The sequence below is a fragment of the Furipterus horrens genome, unplaced genomic scaffold (assembly GCF_987537825.1).
Source record: "Furipterus horrens unplaced genomic scaffold, mFurHor1.1.pri manual_scaffold_13, whole genome shotgun sequence".
Lineage (NCBI taxonomy): Eukaryota > Metazoa > Chordata > Mammalia > Chiroptera > Furipteridae > Furipterus > Furipterus horrens.
This window is the reverse complement of record NW_028327183.1, coordinates 51,205,125-51,224,218: the sequence shown is the minus strand read 5'-3', so window position 1 is coordinate 51,224,218 and position 19,094 is coordinate 51,205,125. Positions and strand designations below refer to the sequence as shown.

Here is a 19,094-nt window from a genome sequence, read left to right as displayed (position 1 = left end):
TTCCCTAGACCGTTCACTTTGCGTTCCGTAGTGTTCCTGTCATTCTCAGGCTCCACATTCTGTCTTCCCCACCGTCACTGTCCCCACAGACTAAAGAGGCCTCCATGTGATGGGGAAAAGCAACCACACAGGTCTAGACCTCAATCACTGAGTCACTCTATCCAGTGGAAGGCTGTCTTTTCTTGTGAATCTATACTGCCCTGGGGTGCACTCTCCCATTCATTCTGGACCAGTCAGTGGGCAATGCCTTACGCCCAGTGGCTTGAGCCAATTAGAGGCCACATCCAAATCTACCAGAGAGAGACAGTGGGAATGATGCTGGGGAGGCACCCCCAATGATATGACCCTTGCCCTCCATGCCCCCAAATCCTTAATGACATTGACACCTGCAGGCGGAGACTTTGGAAAAAGGCGTTTATTGGTGTGGTGGTCTCAACACTCCCCATGAATTGGAACACACGGCCCCCAGGGTCTCCCAACCCCCTCCCTTGGCTCCCTCCCCAACCCCTCCCCAACCCCCTGGACCCTGGGAATGGAAGACAATGTGGGATGGGGCCCACGCCCCTGTCTGAGGTACAGTCACTGCCCCTTGCCCCCCTGCCCCTGCTCTGCCCTCTTCCCCCACAAGCGCTGGGTGGTGTGGTTTGGGGTGTTTATACAGGGTCTCCTGGGAGTCAGAGCTGGTAACTTGGCATCTTGGTCTGGGCTTGGATGTCTGTGTGAGGCCTCTCTCCTCCACTCTGTGTGATGTGGTGTGCCAGGGTGGGGCGTTCCTACAGTCAGAGAGGCTATGGTCTCTCAGCGCCCCCTCCTGGCCACAGGTGTCCACCCTGGGGGGGCACGACAGCTGGTCGCTGGAGCCAGGGGCTATTGCTGGTCAGTCGCTGGTGTGTGTGTGTGTGTGTGTGTGTGTGTGGGCGGTCAGGTCAGCCTCCGGGAGGTGCAGTTGGTGGAGAGGCCAGGGAGTAGTAGACCAGCAAACCCACAGGTGCGGGCCGGCTGCAGGGATGCTGAGGGCAGCTGGCTGGTGCTGCCGGTGGCCAAAGGGAGTGGGGGTTGGGAAGGGCAAAGCACTGAGACAAGCAGGTGTCTATGGTCACCTGCCTGACAGTTGGATGGAAGCACCGATTGGCCCAGGAGGGGGCCAGAAAGTCCAGGGGAAGGGGGGTGGGGTGGGGACAGGAAAAGTGGGAAGGTCTCAGGCCGCTGAGCCAGTGATGGGGCCTCTGGCTACAGGCAGTTGGTGGTTGACAGCAGGGGGACCCAGAGCCCAGGCGGAGATCCCCCACCGGCTCACAAAGGCTGAATGACAGCTTGACGTGTGAGTGCCGCACCCCTCCCCACTCCCAGCCTGCCCAGGAAACACCTCTTCATCGGGGAGGGGAGCGGGCAGTGTGCTGCGTGCATATATTGGGAAAGCAGGGACCTCAGAGAGCCTCCCCTCACAGCTTCTATCACGAAGCCCCCATACCTACCTCTAGCCCTAGGAGAGAGGCCGCAGGGCTGGGGCAGTGGGTGTGGGAGTGTCGGGGAGGGAAGATTTCAGGCCCCCTTCCCCACCCTACCCCCCCGCTCCCCCCGCGACACACATACACACACATGCAGGCTCACGCGCACACACATCCACGACACACATGCAATCCAGTTGACAGCCTGAGCTAAGAGGGGTGGGGTGGCGGGGGTGGGTCACAATCGGAAACGTGAACAGTGGCGAGAATGGCTGTAGAAAGATGCATAATTTTGCGTTATCCCTCACAGTGATGGGTTCTCTGAAGATCTTTCTTCCTCCTCTTCCTCTTCCTTCTCCTCTCTTCTTCCGCGGTGGCCGAGAGCTCTTCCGCCCCTTGGAGACCCACGCCGCTTGCTCCCCCCTTTTCTCTCGCTCTCGGCCTCGGGCCCTTGCAGGGGGAGGCCAGCTGCACTAAGTGCTTCCTACATCCTCCACCACAGCCAGCCCAGGGCAGAGAGCAGGGTCAGGGGTCCCGGGGGCCTTGGGGCCGAGTTCTCCAGGGATCCTGGACCTGGGGAGAGAGAGAAGGTCACGGGAGGAGGCCTGGGAGGCGGAGACCTGTGTGTGTCTCTCCCAGGAGCCTGTCTCTGCACTGGTCACTGAGGATCTCCTATGGGGCTACTTCTTCAGGGGCCATTCTGGGCCTTTCTCTGCTCTTCTGACTGTTTTGAGTCTCAGCATCTCGTGGGGCATTTGACTCTCTTCTTTCCTTGTTTTTCTCAGATCTCGGCCCCCTTTTCATCAGCCTGGGGCTCTCAATGTCGGTCTTTCCGTCATACAGTTTCTGTCCACCCAGCACTGCCACCGAGCACCTTCCAGCTTGTCCAAAGCTGCACTCCTGACTTTTGCCTCCCAGCCTGGCTCCTGCCCTGCCCCAGCCCTCACTATTTCTCCATTTCAGTACTTCAGTGCTGCGTCCCCATCCACCCAGCTGCTCCGGCCAACTTTGGGATCACCGGGCCTCCACTGCCCTCTTCCCTCCACCCCCAAAACATCTCCCTGATATAGACACTTTGTCCCGCCCCCATCCCACCTCTCCAAGCCTCCTCTTTCGTCTTCTTGCCTCCATTTTGAGAGCGCTCCCCCCACCCCCTGCCTCCACCAGCCCATCCCTCAAAGAGCAAAGTGATTCTTTTGAGGAGCGTCAACCACCTGTCACTCCCTGGCTGAATAGCCTCCAGTGGCCTCGCCCTGCAGAATAAAATCCCAAGTCTTTACCATGGCCCAGGAGACTCTGGCTCTCCCTTCCCCCTACAACCTCAGGTCGCTCTGCTCAGGTCAGGCCGGCCTCTCGCCGTGCCTTTGCAATCGCTGTTCCCTCTGCCTGCAGAGCTCTGCCCGCAGACCCGGGCTGGGCTGGCTGCTTCTTACCACTCAGGTAGGTCTCAGTTCACCTGTTACCGGCCCCGCCACCCTCCATCCGCTCAGGAAGCTTTTTCTGATGAGCTTATCTATCCCCAATCCTGTTATTTTCTGCTTATTTATGTGTGTATGTATTAGCTTTTCATTTTATTTATACGTCTACTTGTTTATTGCTTTTCTGCTAATACTAGACCATAAGGCCTGCGAGTCCCTAGACCTGCGTCTCTCGTGCCCTGCTGTGTCCCCAGCGTCCAACGCCCAGCCCTTAGTGGGCACTCAGTGAATCGATAATCATCGAAGGGGTCCGCTTTTTGTTCAGTCATACTGCTTGAGTCCCAGCACCCTCTCTTTCCGAAGTTCTGGGTGAGTCTGTGGGTGGTCCCGGCGTCGCCCCCGCCCAGGCCCCGCCCACCACTCTCCACCGCCCCGCCCACGCCGCCCTGGCCCCGCCCCTCCCGCCGACCGGCGCTCGGACGCACGCAGGAGCCGCATGGAGGCGCTGGACACTCCGAGCCGGTTGGCTGCGCGACACGTGTAGTTGCCGTAATGCCGGGCGCTCACGTTGGCAAAGAGTAGCATCGAGCGGGTGCGCTCCGTCTGCACCTTCAGGCCCTCGGCAGTGCCGCCGCTCAACCTGCCGGGGGTTCGGGGCAGGGACCAGGCCGTGACCACCTCGGGGCGCAGAGCTTGGGCCGTTGACGCGCTGGCTCCCCAGTTCCCCAGAGACACCCCCCATACACAGCCCCGCCCAGCCTCGGGGTCTGGCTCCCCATGGATCCCGGGCCACCCCTGCCTGACGCCCCGCTCCAGGCACCCCCGCTCCGCAGGGACAATGGACTCTCCCGGGGTGTGCCTCCAGTCTCTAAGGGCTCCCAAGCCCCGCTGGACCCCGGCCCCGTGGTCTCCGAAAGCTTTCCCGCCAGATGCTCAGTATCGGCCCTTGACCTTGGGTAACATGCACCATCGTGGGGCTTCAGTGGGTCCCCACAATCTCTCTGGGGCCAGCGGACCCCCCACCTCGTGTTCTCGGGACCTAGGACTGTGCCACCTTCGGCGCGCACGCTCCCTCCAGCCCTCCCGCGGTCCCAGCCCCACCCGCCCGGGTGCTGTCCTCACAGTCTGTCATCCTTGTACCACTGGAAGTCCGCCGGGGGCACCGCCATGGCCTCGCAGCGCAGGAGGGCGGCCCGGCCCAGGGCCGTGCGCGCGCTGGTCACGTCCGTGATGGTCGGAGGATCTGGTGACAGCCAGAGTCAGCGAATTCTCCCAGCCAGGCGGGCCTAGGGGGCCCCGCCCCCAGACTCCCCCACCTCTTCCCAGGAGCCCGGGCCCCCTGCCCTCTCCTCCCGCACACCCCCTTTGCCCAGGGACCCAGGGCCCGCCCCCCTTCCGTGCCCACTGCCGGGGCGCTCACAGTTGACTGTGACCAGCACGCGGCGGCTGTCCGGTGCCGAGTTGACCCCGTTGTGAGTCACGCACTCATATTCTCCAGCCTGGCCCCGCTGGATGTCAGAAATCTCTAGGATCTCGCCCTCAGAGGTGAAGCCGTCTGTGGAGTTGGGAAGGGGAGGGGGCAGGGCCGGACACAAACACTTAACACGGGACAACACGGGCACAACAGGACACACATCAGCGGGGCGGGCACCGCAGGGCCTGGAGTGCCGGGGATAGGGGGAGGTAGGCGGGGCTTGTGGGGCAGGGGTTGCCGGAGGTGGAGGCAGGCTGGGCTCTCCTGCTAGGGGTGGGGCAGGAAGTGAGGATCTGGGCTTAGTAACTAGAACCCAGTGGGGAGGGACCTAGAATTTGGGGGTGCAGGGGAATCTAGGGATCTGGGAGTACATGACGCAGATCATGGGGCTCAGAGGATCCCCTGGCGCGGGTCCCAGGATCTTGTGGCTCAGAAATACCCAGGAAATACAAACCCAATGGGGGAGGGTCCTGAGTTCTGGGATCTAGCCCTTGGGGTTCAGAGAATCTGGATCTGGTGATTGGGATCAGCAATCTGGATATGCAGGGTCTATGACAGGTTTGGGCTCGGAAGACCCTTTGGGACTTAGGGCATCTGGTAAGCCAGGATCTCAGGCCAGGATTGTGGGGTTCAGATGGCCCAATGGGGGAGGATCAGGGATCTGAGACCTAGCAGTTGGGTTCTGGAGTCTCAGGAATTCAGTGATTGGCACCATTGGTCTCCAAAGGTGCAGCAGATGAGGATCTAGGGATCTGGTAAGTGGTGGTGAAGATCCAGGGAAAGGGGTGGTGGGAGGAGTCACCATTTAGGAAGTCACGTTCAGGCACCTTGGCTCTGTGTTTAGGGTTAGCCCAGAGCAGTGGTTCTCAGCTTGACCATCAGAATCAGGATTGTTAAAACCTGGTGATGGTGGTGGTGGTAGGGGCCGGTAATTTTTAGTCATATAGTCTGCGGTGGGCCCGGGAATATGCTTGTCTGGCAAGTTCCCAGGGGATATTGATGTTGCTATATTGGGGACCCCACTTTGAGAACTGCTGGGCGGGAGCATCCAGCAGAGATGTAGTGATGTGACCAGGAGGCGGGAATGTGGGCGGGACCACCGCCTGTAACCCGTTCAGGCCTTGGATCTGAGTCCCGGAGAATCCTGTGGCTGGTGGGGAAGACACTGTGGATCTGGGGGGTAGGGACCGGGTGAGGTAGGAGGGTAGGGCACGGCTGCGGTGTAAGGGTGATTTGGAGGAAGTGGTCCAGGCCTGGGATGTCAAGTGGTGGAGGCTCTAAGGGTCTGAGGTCTGCCAGGGAAATAATGGGATTGGGTGGGAGAGGAAAATCAAGTTATTACCGGGTTAGGGGGATCAGGAATGGGGGATACGGGAAAACGAGGGGCCCAAATTGTGGAGTAGAAGAAGGGGCTTGGGCTATGGGGGAGGTTCTCACCTCGGAGCTGCCTCCAGGTGACCGTGGGCTCCGGCCGCCCCACAGCCAGGCAAAGCAGGTTTACGTTGCCCCCCTCATTGACTGTCACAGGCGACGAGATGTTCACAATGCGGGCTGGGACTGTAGGGGAGGGGAGAGATGCTGGATATGGGCTCTCAGGGCCCAGGAGTTCAGGCCCCCAGCCCCTCATCCCTCAGACCCAGGGGTCTGCGCCCCCAGCCCCTCCTCCCCCTGACCTGAGTGTCCGGCTGACATTCCCTGTCTTTCTGTGAGGTTTCCCTGTGTTTCTCTCTTGCCTCTGGGTCTGGCTTCTGGTCTAAGTTTTGTCTTCCTCACTCTTTCTCAGTCTCTCTGTCTGCCTTCATCTTAACTTGGTTTTTCTATCTTCTGTTCTGAATTTCTCTCTCCCCATGTCGATTTTATTTATGTGTTATTATTATTTTAAAATTAACTTACCCAATATTCACATGGTGCTTTACTGTGGGGTAAACACTGTTCTCAGTGTTTTACAAAAATTAACTCATTAAACCCTCACTGCCACCCTCTGGGGTAGATGTGACTGTGTTCATCAATTCTGACACATGTGGGTGTCTTTCTTTACCCCATTTTCTTCTCCAGCAGAGCGTACAATAAAGAGGTCCCTCCCAATGGAGGATGACTTAGGTCAGATGCGTGTGGGGAGTCTGAGACCGCCCCACCTGCCCAGGGCCCCTCAGCAGGTGGTGGTGCAGAGGTTGGAACCCAGGTGGTCTGACTCCAGAGTGGGGCTTGTCCTGGCCCTGCTGGGCTATCCCTGTGTCTGGGTCCCACTTCTCCAAGTGCTCCCTCCCTGCAGCCCATTTCTGATGTCATGTGAGGCAGCCTCCCCCCTCTCTCCTCCTCCTGCCCCTCTGTGGATCTCTCCAGCCCCCTCTCTCTGGACACGAATTCTGATGCTTCCTGCTGTGCTGGACTCACCCCTGCACACCCGACTCATGTTCTGCCCAGATCCCTGCACGCGATGTTCCTTCTCCGGTATCTGCTCTGCATCTGGCTGAAGGTCTCAGCTCAGACATTACGTCTGAGAAGCCGCCTCCCCTTGGAAAGTCACCTCCAAAGGAGTAGGGATAGCCTGATGGGCTCCTTCTCTATCCCCAGTGCCTGGAGCAATGCCTGCACGTAGTAGGTGCTTAATACATGGGGCTGAGCCAATGAATGTGGCCTTCCTGTGAGCACACCTGCCCCGTCCCCTGTAGCTCTCATGCCTTAGAAGCTGTCACCCTGAAGAGTCACTATCTGTGTGACTGTCCCTTCCTCTTCTGGGCTGAAATCAGCAAGGGCAGGACAGTGGCTGCCTTCCACGTGGGATCGTGCCCCGCCTCCATGCCCTCCCTCGCCACCCCGCCCACCCTGTCCCAGCCGCTCTGGCCTGGGGCTCACCATGCACGATGAGGTAGACCTGAGTGGTGTACGGCTGGTGGGGGGTCTGGAAGGAGCAGGTGTAGAGGCCTTCGTCACCCAGCCCCACTTGAGTGATGAGGATGGAGAACTCCTCGGGCGTGTTGATGAGCAGCCGCACACGCGGGTCGCTGGTCCAGCGGTCGTTGCCCGCGTACAGGATGTTGGAGCGGTTCAGCCAGGCCACGCGGGTCACGTGCTCATCAATGAAGCAGCTGCGGGGGGGACGAGGGGAGGAAGGTTCTCCTCTCCTTCACCTCAGCCTGGCCCTCCAGGTTGTCCCATCTCCGGGGCTTGGGGAAGGGGTGCGGAGAGGGCCACTACATCTCCAGGTCCCACTGCAGCCCTGAGAGGGACAGGTGACTGTGTCCACTTTGCAAGTGGGTAAACTGAGCCCCAGAGAGGGAAAGGTGTGAGCTAAGGTGCACATGGGTTGGTAGCTGATGCTTATGGGGTGATTGTTGTGTGCCAGGGATCCGGAAGGAGGAAGACAGGGACTCCAGGAGAGAGGGACAGAGATGCACAAAAATGAGGGACACAGACCCAGAGAGAGGGGACAGAGACTCAGAGTGAGGGGGAGATAAAGACCCAGAGGGAGGGAGACAGGGACCCAGAGAGAGGGGGACAGGAACACAGAGGGAAGGAGACAGGGACCCAGAGAGAGGGACCCGGGACCCAGAGGGAAGGAGAGAGGGACCCAGAGAGAGGGGGACAGGAACACAGAGGGAAGGAGACAGGGACCCAGAGAGAGGGACCCGGGACCCAGAGGGAAGGAGAGAGGGACCCAGAGAGAGGGGGACAGGAACACAGAGGGAAGGAGACAGGGACCCAGAGAGAGGGGGACCAGGACCCAGAGTGGGCAGAGGCAGAGATCTGGGGGAGCGATGATCCTCCCCCCCAGTTATTAAGCAGCCGCAGTGGGCTGTGCTCTCTCAGCCCAGGGTGTGCGTACAGACCCTTCAATCCCCACAACAACTGATCCTTCGCCCATTTGACAAGCAGGGACACTGAGGCCCAGAGTCTGTGCCCTAGTGGCCTCTCTGACACGGTGGTGCTGGGCTGTGCCCCAGGCCAGGGCGTTTTCCCTGGGGAGGGTGGGGGGCAGGACTGCAGTCCCAGGGGGACCTTCCGAGTCCCCGTACCTGAGGGTGGCATTGTCGCCTTCACACACGGTGTAGTTGTCGGCGGGAGAGCTGAACTCCAGGCTCTGGGACAGCAGCCCTGTGGATGCAGGGCCAGCTCAGCACAGTGGGGACTGCGCACACATGTGCACGCACACACATGCGCGTGCACACGCACACACGAGCCCTTGCAGATGCAGACGTTGTCCACACCCACCCCCACACATGGTCATTGATGTTTCCAGGAACACACACAGCAGATACATTCAGAGAAGACACACACAACATGCATGTATCCTCCCATAAGCCTACACTGCTCAGGCTGACACACAAATCTACACACCTTCAGAGACACTGAGACCACACTCCACCATAGCACATAAACATGTGTATGCAAGACACATGTACACCAACACAGGCATGTTCACACAAATACACACACCCACAGACACTCTGTACAGGGACACATATACGCAGGCGTGTGCGCAGATACATGTGTGCGCACACATGCACATGCATGTACACATGCACACTCAGTGATGACACACAAAGATTCAAGAACGCATAGGTACATGTACATAAGCAGACACACATGCAACAACACACATGTGCATGCAAACACACACAAGTGGGTGTGGGCATACACACTTATTCAGACACATAAGTACATAGATACTCATATACACACGGAAACGTGCATATGCCGCCAACACATGCAGACACTCATGTGCACACATTAATTCAGAAATAACATGGAAAGACACACGGAGTCAGCTGCATGCACTCAACACCCATGCATGTGCACAAAAACATACAGATACACAGATGCAAGTACATACAAACACATTTGTGCATATATCCAGCAGACACACATCTACCACAAACACAGCCTTAGGCATGGTGCACAGCCACATACAGACTTTTGCAGACATACATGTCCACACAGACACATCCGTGTGCGCATGCTCACCCGGGCACACTCTTGCAGGCACAGGCCCACGCCTGCCCGCACACTCCAGTGAGGCTTGAAGGCCCCGTTGCCCAGCAGGGCCCCTGCCCCCACCCATTCATCTCTCCGTGGACTGTGGCCAGCGGGCTGGACCAGAGCCAGGGAGTGGGGGCTGGGCAAGCTGAGGCGGCCGGATGGAGATGCATGCACCAGGCTGGGAAGAGGAGGAGGCCGGGTGACCTTGGATGCCTGGGAAGGGAGGTCCTTGCCCTGCCCCCCGTGGAGGAGCTAATTAATCTGATGAATTAATTGCCCATGCTGCCCCAATGACTCCCGAGGGCCCTCTCCATCAGCAGCCCCTCAGGACAGGCCTGGGGCAGAGCCAGTGCAGTGGACAGCCCCTCACCCTGGCCTCGCCTGGTCACTTCTGGATGCGGGGAAGGGGCCAGGCCTCCCCAGCTGTGCAGAATGGACAGTGCCACACACAGCCCTGGTAACAGTAGGAGACAGCCAGGGGATGGACACACACACACTCACACACACACACACACACACGGACACACGCTCAGCCACCAGGGCCCAGAGAGGACACCCAGAGCCAGCGCCAGGCCAGAGAACAGTCCTACACTCAAGTCACAGGAACAGCAATGGGCCCTGCTCAGAGGGACAGGCCCACACACACTCAAGCTGACTACCCAGCTTGGGACACCCACCCAGCAGAAGGTCACTTAGAAAAGACAAGGTTCTCTCAGGAGCAGTCCTGTTGTCACAGTCAGGCAGGGGGACAGCCCCAGGCCAAGCAGCAGCGACGCACACAGAGTCAGTCACCCCATCACATACAGTACAGCAGTTACATTGACACCAATAGCCTCCCAAACACAGGTGCAAAGTCTAAACACTGTTACAGCCCCACCCAGGGAGCCGTCTTCACACACACATGCACACACCTCCAGCCCGAGGGCCATGCTTGTCCCCACCCCCACTCTGGGACCTCGTGCAGGAAGCCACAGGCTGTGCGATGACACAGTTACATCATCACAGCCTCTGAAATACAAAGGGGCTGCTGCGGGCCAAGAACCAGGCACAGTCATGCTGTCGCCTACAATCGGATCTCACACACGGCCACACCCACACACCGGTACCCAGGGGACCTGTCCCACTCTGGTCACACGGATCCTGGGCCAGGGCTTCTCCGCCTTGGCACCTCTGGCACTTGGGGCTGGAGGATTCTCCGCGGTGGGGCCGTAATGCGCAGAGAAGGAGGGAAGGCAACACCCCCGGCCTTGACCCTTAGCCGCCAGTAGCTCCTCCCACCACACAGTGATGACAACCCCAAAATGCCTCCAGTCATTGCTAAATGCCTCCTGGGGGCAAAACAAAGCCCCCCTCCCCCCCGCCCCCAAGACAGCTACTGCCCCAGCTTCAAGGAGGGGGCCAGCCCGGGGTGAGGAGGGAGCTGTCCAAGGTGCTGGACAGGCTTTGAGGAACCCAGGGCTCCAGGGCTCAGTCCCTGACTCCAGCCAGGAGCCACCACACGAGCTGGATCCCCAAACCAGGGCCATGGGGTGAGGAGTGGACCCCACACCCGCACCCAAGACCCTAAAAAAGTGTCCCAGAGGACAGAAATACGGATGAACCCCTTGCCCAAGGGGTCTTTCCCACACACAGAACTGGCTTCCTGCCGCCACCAGGACAGAGTCCCAGCCCCTCAGCCTGGTGTCCAGGGCTCTGGTGTCACTCTCCTGCCTCATCTCCCTTGGTGCATGTGGGGCCCAGCTCTGTCCTAGTTTCCCATCAGATGCTTCTTCTTCAGGGTCCTAGTATAGTGGGGCATCTCCTGGGAGAGATGGTGTATATAAGCCCAGGATACCTTAGATCAGGCTCAACTACCTCCCAAGTGTGTTCCTCCAAGGCAGGACCTGGGGCAGACCATCTCTGTGTTCCCAGCATGCCCAGCTCTGGGCCTGTCTGAAGGCAGTCCCAAGTATCTTGAGGGCAGGACTTGGGTGTGACTCAGGTCTGTGTCCCCAGCATCTCCCAGCAGAGGGTTTGGCCCTGGAAGGCCTTGGGAAGTGTTTGTTGAATGAGTGAAAACACATGGATGCCTTCCACACGCTTCTCCAACCCTTGAACTCCTGCTCATTCTTCAAGACCCAAACTCAAACACCCCCTTCTCCAAGAGGACTTCCCTGACTGTTCAAGGCAGACAGTTTCCACTCTCTCTAATAGGTACAATATGACTCAGCTGTGACAGTGTCCCCACCTGCCCAGGAATTCCCCAAGGGCCCAAATCATGGCTGTGTTCCCAAGAGCTGGGCTTAGTTCAGAGCTGGGAGATGTTCACAGAGGCAATAAATGCTCTCTAGAGGCTGGATGAGAAAGTCCCAAGGAGTCTGCGTGGGAAGATGAAATGCCTGCCACATCATTCCCTAGCTGGGTGACTCTCCCCCCACACCAGACTGAATCTCAGCTCCCCCATCTGTAAAAGAGAGAAAAAATAATAATTCTTCCCTCTGAGGGTTTCTGTGGGGGATTCCGCGAGAAAACGCTAGCAAAATGTTTAGCTCAGTGCTTGGCATGCAGAAAGGGTCCAATAAATGCTAGCTGTTCAGAATAGCACCTTCTTTTTTTTTTTTAGGAAGCTTCCATTGCCATCCCTGGTCCAAGGTCAGTCTCCCGGGGGTGGGGCAGGGCACGTCTGGGTCCAGCACCCACACTCAGTTGGTGATCATTCAGAGGCTTGTCCGCATCTGCTCTGATGCTGGCATAAGCAGGCGCCAAAAGGAATGGACCGGGGAGCCGGGCTGCCCAGGTTCAAATCTCAGCCCTGCCTGTGTGTTGCACAAGTTACTTCCCCTTTCTGAGCCTCAGTTTTTCCACCTATAACCAGGAATGGTCATCGTACCTCCTTCATCAGGTTGCAGGAGGAGGATGAAAAGAGGTCATTCAAGCAATGGTTCACCACAGGTGCTGCTGGGTAAGTGCCTGCCGACAGCTTCATGGTGGGATAATTATAGGGCAGGTGCCAGCCTGCCCAGGGTTGGTGGTGACTGGAGGGATCCCATGGGTCCCTGCTGGTCCAAACTAGCAGTCATCATGCCTGTTTGGTGAATCAAGGGATGAAGGCTGCAGGGGGGTGCGTTGCCCTCTCTTGAGAGAGGACGGGATTTATAACAAGCTGGGTGACCTTGAGTGGGAGCTAAGAATCTCCTGGCACCCCCAGAAGGAACTTAGCAAAACTGGGACCCTCCACTGGGGGGATGCTTGGGCTCCACAGTCCTGAAACCCACAGATGGGGACCCTGAGGCCCAGGAGTGTGTGTGAGCCAATGGCAGAAGTGTGGCTGGTGCGAGAGGGGGTGGGGACATGTTGGGAAGGGCACAGTGGTGACAGGGGTGCGGCCTGGCCTGGCTGCCACTGAGGAGCCGCCGGACCCCTCTTTCTCATTAATGACTTTGGAAGTCCAGCGGTCTTTGCATCACTGATGCCCAGAGTCTTAGCCAAGAGCCCTGGACATTTCCGCTGGTTCCCGCCGCAGGGCCTTGGCCTCTGCTGTTCCCGCGGGGTCTTTTGAAGGCTGACCGCTCCGCTTCTTTCAGTTTGAACCACATGCTCTCTCAGCTGCCCAGAGGTGGCTCCCCTCGGCCACCTGAGCCCACATGGCCAGCTTGTCCCTAGTTTTCTTTACATTACTCGTCACTCTCTGAAATCACCTCTTTATTTGCTGGCTTGGTTTTAGATTTTGTTTCCGTTTTTGTTCTGTCTCTCCATCCCACTGGGATCTAAGCTCTGTGTGGGCAGTGACTTCATCTGGCTGCGTCTGCATAGACCCCCAGTGCCTGCAACAGACACTGCACTCAGTAAATATGTGCTAAGTGAATGCATGAGCTGAGGCCACAGTCCAGACAAAGTGGGTGGACCCCGGTTCGCGTGCCTGGGTCCACCCTGCCTTCTCTGTCCAATATGGCCACACCACCAGCCAGTGCGCTCAGGAACTATTTCACAGGGAAAAAAAATTAAAGACAGAACAATATCGATGGATGCACTAGAGGCACAAAAAGGCCAGCTGCAGAGAAATGGGTTTCTTTTGTTTCTATCATGGGAAAAGCATCAATGCACACACCAGTCCCTTACCTACAGGGCACCCTGTGTGCCTGGCTCTGTGTAGGGGAGGGAGAGGCTGAGGAACGGGAGCAGGATGGGGACCCGCTGCGCTGTAGAGGATTGGTAACATGCACGGATTCTTCCCACAGATTGGAAAACAGAAGAGAGGAGCAGAGGCAGTTCTGTGTACCCCCCATGAGCTTTTTCTCAGGGAGCCCCAGCTGTCAGTAGGGGGTGGGCAGGTGGGACTGACTGCCTTTCTGCCTTTCTGCCCCAGCTCTCCAGCCCCCACCCCACCTCCGCAGTTCCCAGAATGGGGAAACTGAGGCACCTGACCTAGGTCTCTACTAAGCCCCCAGCCCAGGATGTGTGAACACCAGGATGTCGGGGTTCGTGGGAAGTTATCTTGAGTGTAAAGGGACAGAGTGTAGGGGGTGGCGAAGGGAGAGGGAAGGCAGTGTGGGGAGGAGAGAGAGAAGGCTAGAGATGAGGAAAGGACAGGGAGTAGAATGAGAGGTGTCAGTGACAGAGAGCGGATGTGAACTCCCAGAAGTAAATGAGGCCCAAAGCTCGCAGGAGAGAGCCCAGGAGGGACAGCGAGACATGTATGGTGTGAAAATGGGAAGTGTTTCCAGAGGCATGGAGGGACAGATGTGGAATTGTGCTGAGACCAGCAGGGGTGAAGAGACAGAGACCCTGAGACAGACACAGGGAATGTCGCCCAGAGCCGGGGATCCTCCGGAAATGGCTGAGACGCCTAGAGAGACACAAAGGGACAAGTGACAGAGACGGAGAGACACAGGCTGGTGGTCAGAAAGTCAGACAGTGAGTCAGACAGGTCAGGCGAAGGAGCGCTCAGACTGCGCGCACCCGGGAGGGACTGACGCCGGGACCGTTGGGGCCCAGGCCCGCGTCCTGCGTGCGCTGGCTGACTGCGGACCTGCGCGCCCCGGGAGCCGCGCTGGTGTGACCGTGGGCGGCTGCAGGTGCGCTCCTCGTTGGACTCAGTGCCAGCGTGGATGAGGCTGTGCCTGACCCAGTGCGTGTGGGCGGGAGGCCGGGAGCAGCTGCCTCACCAAGGCTGTTGGAGGCTCTAGTGTGTCCCCGACCGTGTGTCCCTGACTCTGTGACCCTTGTTTGGAGGCAGGGCCTGGGGAATCCTCCAGAAGCACCGAATTAACACTGTTCCTGGCCTCCTGCCTCCTCTCTCACCCCTCCCCTCCTGGGCATTTCCGGGACCCTCGCAGCTGCAGTTCTACCCCCCCCCCCCACACACACCCCGCTGGGGAGACAGAAGGTCCAGCTACACATCCTCTATCCAGGGACTGCCTGGTGCACCTCCTGAGTCCCCCACTTTCCACTCAGCCCCCTCCCCCACTGGGAGGGCTGTTCACCCTTTGACCCCACGTTGGCCCTTCTCTTCCTTCTCAATCTGTGGGGCTGTCATCCTCCAGTCCAGCCCCAGGGAACCCAGGCCTTTAGCCAGAGCTCCCCACATCTGAATCCCCAGCCCAGCACCCCAACCTTCTGGATCCCCGTTCCCCCACATAACTGCCACCCCCTCCCCAAATGCCAACACTTGACCCCAACCTATATCACCCAGCTGGGGGATTTCAGCCTCTTCCTAGCTAGGAGACCAGATTGCCCCCCTTCTTTTCCTGGCCCTGGGACTGAGGTCTCTGGACACCCCTGCCCCCTCCCCATACTGACCCTGGGAAGACGCCCCCCCCCTTTTACCCACAAACACCTACCCCAGCCCTCAGGCCAGGACCCCCTCAGGGACCCTCTCCACGCAGAGATGACCTCCGACGGGGAATCCCCCTGTCCCTACACCCCAACTCAGTTCAGAGATCCTGCCCGGGGACCCTTACTTTAGCGTCGAGTCCCCCTCCCTGATCCGGAGCCGCACACTCCCGCCCCCAGGCCGGGGCCAGGTATCCGCGACCCTCTCTTTGGTCGACCCGGAGGAGCAGACCTCCGCCGCCAGGCCCCGGCTCGGGCCCCCGGACGCGGACCATCCCCCCGGCACGGACCCACACGTCCGAGGACCCCTCGCCCGGCGCGGGGATGCAGCCCCCGCCCCCGGGCCCAGACCTCGCGTCCTGGAGCCTCTCCTCCCCCGTCTGCAGATGCAGCCCCCCTTCCACCCTCAGTCCTCGCCGGGGACCCCGGCGTACCGGCCAAGCCCCCCGCCCCCGGCGCTGCGGTACCTCGGCTGATGACGGCCAGGCCGGCTAGGGCAGCGGCGGCGAGGAGCCGGAGCCGGGCCCCGGGCGCAGGGGGGGGCATCGCGGCGGCGGCGGCGGCGCGAAGGGGGAGGGGAAAAGGGGGGCCGTCCCGGGGCGCGCGAGTCCTGGGGGGAGAGGGGGGAGGGGGAGGGGGACCCCGCCAGCGGCTGCACCGGCCCGGGGGGGCGGCGGGGGCGGGGGAAGGGGCTGGGGGGGCGCGACGAAGCGGCCGGAGCTGCTGCAGACCCAGGGAGGGGGGCGGCGCTGACGGGCAGGAGGGCCGACCAATCAGGGCAGGCGGGGGGCTGGGGAGGCGGGGCCGCGGGGGTTGCTTGTAGGAGGGAGAGGCCTTTGTTACTGCGGCCCGGCCCCTACCCCCTCCCGCCCCGGGCGTCCCCGGGCCCGCCCCCCGCGATCCCCACAGCCCTGGGTCGGGGACACTTCTGACGCCCACCTCCCTCCTGCTCCAGTCCCCATGCCACCCTCCCCCGGACCCAGGGGTCCGAGACCCCGGCCTCTCCTCCCTCGGACGCAGCGGTCCAGGATGCCCAGTCCCTCCGTCCTCGGACCCGGGAGTCCAGGCCCCCGGCCTCCTCTTCCTGAAGGACATAGTTCAGCTCCTCTACTTTCGTGAATAACACTGACTTCAGGGATGAAATTTTCTTCTTCCTTCCATCCCAACCCTCACCCCCAGGATGACAAGAGAATGGGGCCGAAATGGGCGGCCCAGTCTTGGTGCTGGGCGCGGGGAGATGGTAGTTTAAGGCTTAGGTGCAAAACACCCCGTTTCCCCATTCTTTCGTGGGTCTGGCTGTGTGACCTTGGACAAGTCAATTCTCCTCCCAGAAGCTCCTTGCCCTCCCCTGCAAAGTGGAACCCCCTCCGTCTCCCGAGGTTAGTGAGAAGAATGAGAACGATCCCGCCCAGACCCCAACAACCTGTAGTTCCTTCTTTCCTCCTGGCCCAAGTCCGCTTCCATTTACTAGGCATAGTCCTCCCTCCTGGCCCAGCTGGGGCAGGCTCCTTGTCCCCTGTCCCTCCTACAGGCCTCTGAGGCAAGAGAGCAGTCTCTGAGCCTGCTCCATATCTGGGGCAGGTGGAGGCAGGAACTTTTAAAGTTGCCTCATAGAGCCCTGGCTGGTGTGGCTCAGTGGATTGAGCTCCGGCCTGCGGACTAAAGAGTTGCCAGTTCGATTCCCAGTCAGGTCCCCAGTTGGGGATGTACAAGACACAACCACATATTGATGTGTCTCTCCCTCTCCTTCTCCCTCCCTTAAAAAAATAAATAAAATCTTAAAATAAAACTAAATATTAAAAAGAAACTTTAAAGTTGCCCCACAGAGGCTTTTTACCTCAAAAACCTATCCATCCTCAATCCTCCACCCCACCCCCATCCAATCTGTCTGCAAGAGAAGCCAGCTCTGCCTCCTAAACGGATCTCAACTCTGCCCTCCACCCCTCCCTCAACCTTGCTCTCAGCTGCCACCATCTGCCCCTCTATGGCTGCTCTGACTACAGCCGCCAATGCCCTGGTCTCCCAGCCCCGACCTTTGTCACCACCTCACATCAGCAGCCCCTGCACACTGCCCCGGCACCACTGCCCTGCCTGCAACACTCCGTTCCAGCGGCTCTGTCATTCTTTCTCTTCCCGAACAAGCTAGACTTATTCCAACTTCAGGGCTGTTCCCGCTTCTGCAGTGCTCTTCCCACCGGCTGGCACAAGCCTCCTTCTTACCCTTTAGGTCTCCCCTTGAAGAAGCCTTTGTTGATTGTACCAGGCAAAGTAACCCCCAGTTACTTTGACAGTCTCTTTTTATCACACCTCAGTTTTGCTTTTTCCAAAGCCTTTACCATTCTGTTTTTTGTGTTCACGTGTTTATTTTCAAAAATGCCCCTCCTTCACTCCCCACTTCCACAATGTAAGTTTTGCTGGGGCAACGTTTTTGGGCTGGGGTGGGGGGTGCAATGAGTCACCTGTTCTCTACCCAGGAAATTTCCTCATCCTTCCACACACAAGCCTCTTCCGAGTATCTGGGGATCCCACGTGCCCTTGGCAAGAGGTTTGCATTCTGAATAAAGACACCTACTTTTGGCAGGATGTGGGTTTAGAGAGAGGGTGTTCCTTCCATATCTGTGCTTCTAATCAGATTTGCAAAGGAGAGGCTTTTCTGGGACCAGTACCGCTTTTTAAAAACATAGTTTTAATTATGAACACGTTCGAACCCAGAAATTTCACATTGAAACCTGAATCTCTGGATTCTCCTTAAAAAAAAAAAAAAGTCAGAAGATCTGGCAATAGAGACCCCATTCCTGCTGGGACGTGGGTGGCAGGGAGGAGGGTGTTAGTGGGAGCAGAGTTCACTGCAGGTGGGTGCCCCCTTCAGGTGTGAAGGGGCACCTGCTCCCCAAATGGACTCACCAGGACAATGGCACTCATTTTGTTACCTGCCTGGCCCTGTGGAGTTTCGAGTTTACAGCCACTGCACTAGAATCTCATAAGGTCAGAAGAAGACGACCAAGGACCTCAAGAGTCCTGAGCCAGGCACAGTCTTGCTGTGAGCCTCAGTTTCCCTGTTTGCAGAGTGTGGAGGATGGGGGTCTTGAGATCCCCAATGTCCCCACAGAGAGAACTTTTCTTTTTCTTTTTCTTCTTTTTTTTTTTTTAGTGTTTCAGTCCCTTCCTACGGGTCTCAGTTTCTCTCGCTGCAGAATGCTGAGGCTGGATTTGATCCGTGGCGCCCCGGAGTCTGTAGGAAGGTCACTGTCACTCTGGGTTCACAGTGGCCCATTTGGCCTTGGCAGCAGCAATAGCCCATTTCCTGGTGTGCCAGGTCCTCCGTATTCCTTACATGCTCCCCGAGGGCAGAGAGCAGGAGGCAGCTGACAGGTGACCTGAGGGGGGATGGGGATCTGCCCTGTGAATGGGTGAGTGCCCAGCCTCTCACGTTAGTCTGACATGAAGTCAGCCCTGCTCTGCAGCTCTGCACCGGTCTGACTGGAGGGTGAAGCCACACATCTGCGAACCACACGTGGGTGGGTCACCATCCACCCCGGACTCTTCTTTCTCTCCTTAGAGTCTTTGTTCTTGCCTCAGACAGAGGGACAACCAGACCTTGATGTTTCTCTGCCCTGGGCAAGTCCCTTTCCCTCTTGAGGTCTCCCACAAATGGTAGGATCCAAGCAGCTCCCAGAAGCCTCTGTTAGGTGCTGAACTGTGTCCCCCTCTGCCCCCGAAATTCATATGGTGAAGCCCTAACCCCAGGATCTCAGAATGTGACTGTGTTCAGAGACAGGGCCTTTGAAGAGATGATTAAGGTAAAATGAGGTCCTTAGGGTGGACCCCAATACAGCCGCACTGGTTTCCTTGTAAGAGGGGAGTAGGATGCAGACTCAGAGAGAGCTCAGCCACCTGCACCCCGAGGAGAGAAGCCTCAGGAGGAAGCAGCCCTGGCCGCACCTGGATCTCAGACTTCCAGCC

General features: G+C 58.6%; 1 protein-coding gene across 1 annotated transcript; it reads right to left on the bottom strand.

Annotated features, from left to right (window-relative positions):
• Positions 1 to 524: 524 nt before the first annotated feature.
• On the bottom strand, positions 525 to 15,681 carry IGLON5 (IgLON family member 5). Its single transcript, XM_090261461.1, has 8 exons — positions 15,599 to 15,681; positions 8,357 to 8,435; positions 7,197 to 7,429; positions 5,778 to 5,897; positions 4,287 to 4,421; positions 3,989 to 4,109; positions 3,352 to 3,506; positions 525 to 2,021 (listed from the first exon to the last, which is right to left on the bottom strand). The coding sequence occupies exons 1-8, from the start codon at positions 15,675 to 15,677 to the stop codon at positions 1,933 to 1,935; spliced, it is 1,011 nt and encodes a 336-aa protein (XP_090117587.1). The 5' UTR covers positions 15,678 to 15,681; the 3' UTR covers positions 525 to 1,932.
• Between the last annotated feature and the right edge of the window lie 3,413 nt (positions 15,682 to 19,094).

What these genes read in the sequence shown, in the direction of transcription:
- IGLON5 (XM_090261461.1), bottom strand. Translation starts at nt 15,677, where the DNA reads ATGCCCCCCCCTGCGCCCGGGGCCCGGCTCCGGCTCCTCGCCGCCGCT. An exon ending in GGTCTACCTCATCGTGCATG is followed by an intron (nt 5,898 to 7,196) that starts GTGAGCCCCAGG and finishes CCTCCCCTACAG; the next exon opens with TCCCAGCCCGCATTGTGAAC. An exon ending in TGGTACAAGGATGACAGACT is followed by an intron (nt 3,507 to 3,988) that starts GTGAGGACAGCA and finishes AACCCCCGGCAG; the next exon opens with GTTGAGCGGCGGCACTGCCG.